Source organism: Rana temporaria, chromosome 6 (genome assembly GCF_905171775.1).
Source record: "Rana temporaria chromosome 6, aRanTem1.1, whole genome shotgun sequence".
NCBI lineage: Eukaryota > Metazoa > Chordata > Amphibia > Anura > Ranidae > Rana > Rana temporaria.
The window spans coordinates 12,195,210-12,198,160 of NC_053494.1; the positions used below are offsets into that span (position 1 = coordinate 12,195,210).

Here is a 2,951-nt window from a genome sequence, read left to right on the forward strand (position 1 = left end):
GACGTGGAGCTCTGTGTAAACACAGAGCTCCACGTGCTGTCAGAGGAGAGGAGACCGATCTGTGTCCCTTGTACATAGGGACACAGCATCGGTCACCTCCCCCAGTCACCCCCCCTCCCCCCACACAGTTAGAACACACCCAGGGAACACATTTAACCCCTTCCTCACCGCCTAGTGTTAACCCCTTGCCTGCAAGTCACATTTATACAGTAATTAGTGCATTTTTATAGCACTGATCGCTGTATAAATGTGAATGGTCCCAAATTTGTGTCAAAAGTGTCCGATACGTCCGCCGCAATATCGCAGTCCCAATAAAAATCGCAGATCGCCGCCATTACTAGTAAAAAAAAAAATCATAATTCTGTTCCCCATTTTGTAGGCGCTATAACTTTTGCGCAAACCAGTCGCTTATTGCGATTTTTTTTTTTTACAAAAATACGTCGAAAAATACGTATCGGCCTTAACTGAGAAAAAAAATAGTTTTTTTTTTTTTTTAAATTGGATATTTATTATAGCAACAAGTAAAAAAAATATATATTTTTTTTAAATTGTCACTCTATATTTGTTTATAGCGCAAAAAATAAAAACCGCAGAGGTGATCAAATACCACCAAAATAAAGCTCTATTTGTGGGGAATAAAGGACGTCAATTTTGTTTGGGAGCCACGTCGCACGACCGCGCAAATGTCAGTTAAAGCGACGCAGTGCCAGAAGCTGAAATTTCGCCTGGGCACGAAGGGGGTTTATGTGCCCAGTAAGCAAGTGGTTAAATCTAGAACCTGCTGCTGTCTTCTCTAGGCAGCATCTAAAATCGATTGCCCCATACACACGGTCATTGTTCAATTCAAACACTGGAGGGCAACACATTCGACACGCATTTTCAAAGCACTAAACAAACTTTGAGCCAAAGCTGTTAAAAAGCCCAACTCTGGGCAACTTTAAAAAAATGGGGACCCAAAAAAAAAAAAATCATCTCTAGCTGCAATACTCACCTCATCTTCAGCACTGTCCCCCGGAGAGCTTGTCTTTCGCCAGTAGGCGTCCACAGTCTTCCTGGGTGAATGAAACCCTTTCAAAGAATTACCTAAACAATGTTTTTTTGTTCTAATTCCTGATTCTCACCCAGCCGTCCTTCCATACCAACAATACGGCATGGAGGGGTTCGGTGAAGGTGGTGGTGAAGGTGTGGAGGTGCCTGATGGGATCACTCAGCTGGTAGAAGGACAGACGGCCCTTCTCATAATCCAGATATACTCCTACTTTCTGTAGAGGAGAATCCACATCTAACTTGACTTCTTTTGCATTATGAGACACCAAATAATCTTTCTGGCACAAGCGTAAACACCAAGATTTGTTATTTTGTCCGATTCCGGAGGAATCCCCTTTCCGTTCGATGGTTGGATAGGCCACGCCGACCCTCCAGTTCCCAAGTTCGCTGGTCTCCAGCGCCCAGTAATGTTTCCCCGAGCTGAACTTCTGAAAGCTCAGCACTTGGCAATAGTTTTTGAACCTGCGCGGCGTTTTGGCCCACAGGGACGTCTTGGACCACGTAGCGCTTTTCAGGTCCCCCGAAACGGCGACGTCGACTGCCGCGGTGTTTGCGTCCAACATTATATCCTGAACGCTGAACCCTCTTTTTATATTGGTCACAATATCAGACAAGGCTGAGCTTAAAGTCAAGGAGATGGACACTTCATCCAGGTCATCGATGACCTGGACCGTTTTATCAACCCCTTCGTCGTAATCGGCCCGGCCGAATTCCCGCCCTTGTAGTACAGTAAGCGGATCGGCCATCTTGCACAGTTCCTCGATGTTGGACATCTTCCTTAAAAGATCGTCTTTCTTTATTTCCAGCTGCTGAATGAGATCCGAGACCGAGAGTGAAACTTTATCTTTCTGTCGGGAGATGTCGGTCAGTGTCCGCTCCTCCAACGTCTTGAGTTGCTCCCGGAGGTCTATAAACAGGGCAGTGACTTGGGCGGTGACCGTCGCCGCTCTTTCCTGCACCTCCGTTCTGTGCTCTTGCAGGTTCTGGACGCTTTTCTCGGTCTCGTCTTTCTTTGATGTCAACTTCTCCAAAACTTTTCTCAGCCTGTCTTTCTTCTTCTCCGAGGCTTCCTTCAGAAGCTCCACATGGTGCGCCCGGTGGTCTCCGAAAACGCAACAAGAAACGCAGATACATTTCGCGTCCTTGCAACAGTAATACTTCAGGATCTCCTTGTGAGTCGGGCATTTTCGGCTTTCGGTGGAACTGGTGGGTTCCGTCAAGACGTGGTCTGTGGATTTGCTGTGCACGCTTAGGTGGACGTCGCACAAGGAAGCCTCGCACATCAGGCACGTTTTTACAGCCAGGACGGAAGAGTTGACGCAGTAGGTGCAATAGACGCCAGCTTTCTTCTGCTTGGGTTGGGTCGTTTGAAAATGCTCCACTATGTTGCAAAGCTTCGTGTTGCGTTGCAAGGCAGGGCGTTTTGGGTACTCGGCCCTGCATTCTGGACAGGTGTAGGCTTTGGACCCCTCTTGAGAATCCAGCACGGACCTGATACAGCCCTGGCAGAAGCTGTGCCCGCACCGCAGGGTTACGGGCTCCGTGTAAAATTGGAGGCAGATGGAGCAGTTGAGTTCGTCTTTGAGGTCTGCAGTCGCCATTGCGGCAGGTGAGGCAGAGGCAGGAGGTGTGGAGTACGGGACTCTGAATTCGGGATCTTAGCTGGTCACGGACATGTAGTGTTCAGGCTGCAGAGTCCTCGCTATATCAGCTGTTCAGTCCAGTCACTGGAATGAGAATCTAAGGTGTCAGCTCTGACCTAGCCTCCCGGCTGCACTCTAAGGCGGGCGAAGCCAAGTATAAAGGGCAACACCGATAAAAATACAAACGCTCCAGTTATTTGGGTCGCTGTGTGCCTGCATAAATGTTCTCAGCCTGAGATAAAATCATGGTGGCATGCAGGG

General features: G+C 48.1%; 1 protein-coding gene across 1 annotated transcript; it reads right to left on the reverse strand.

Moving 5' to 3' along the window:
• Nucleotides 1-701: 701 nt before the first annotated feature.
• LOC120942599 (E3 ubiquitin-protein ligase TRIM39-like) lies at nt 702-2,951 on the reverse strand. Its single transcript, XM_040355572.1, has one exon. It carries the CDS (start codon nt 2,646-2,648, stop codon nt 1,104-1,106), a length of 1,545 nt encoding a protein of 514 aa, XP_040211506.1. The 5' UTR covers nt 2,649-2,951; the 3' UTR covers nt 702-1,103.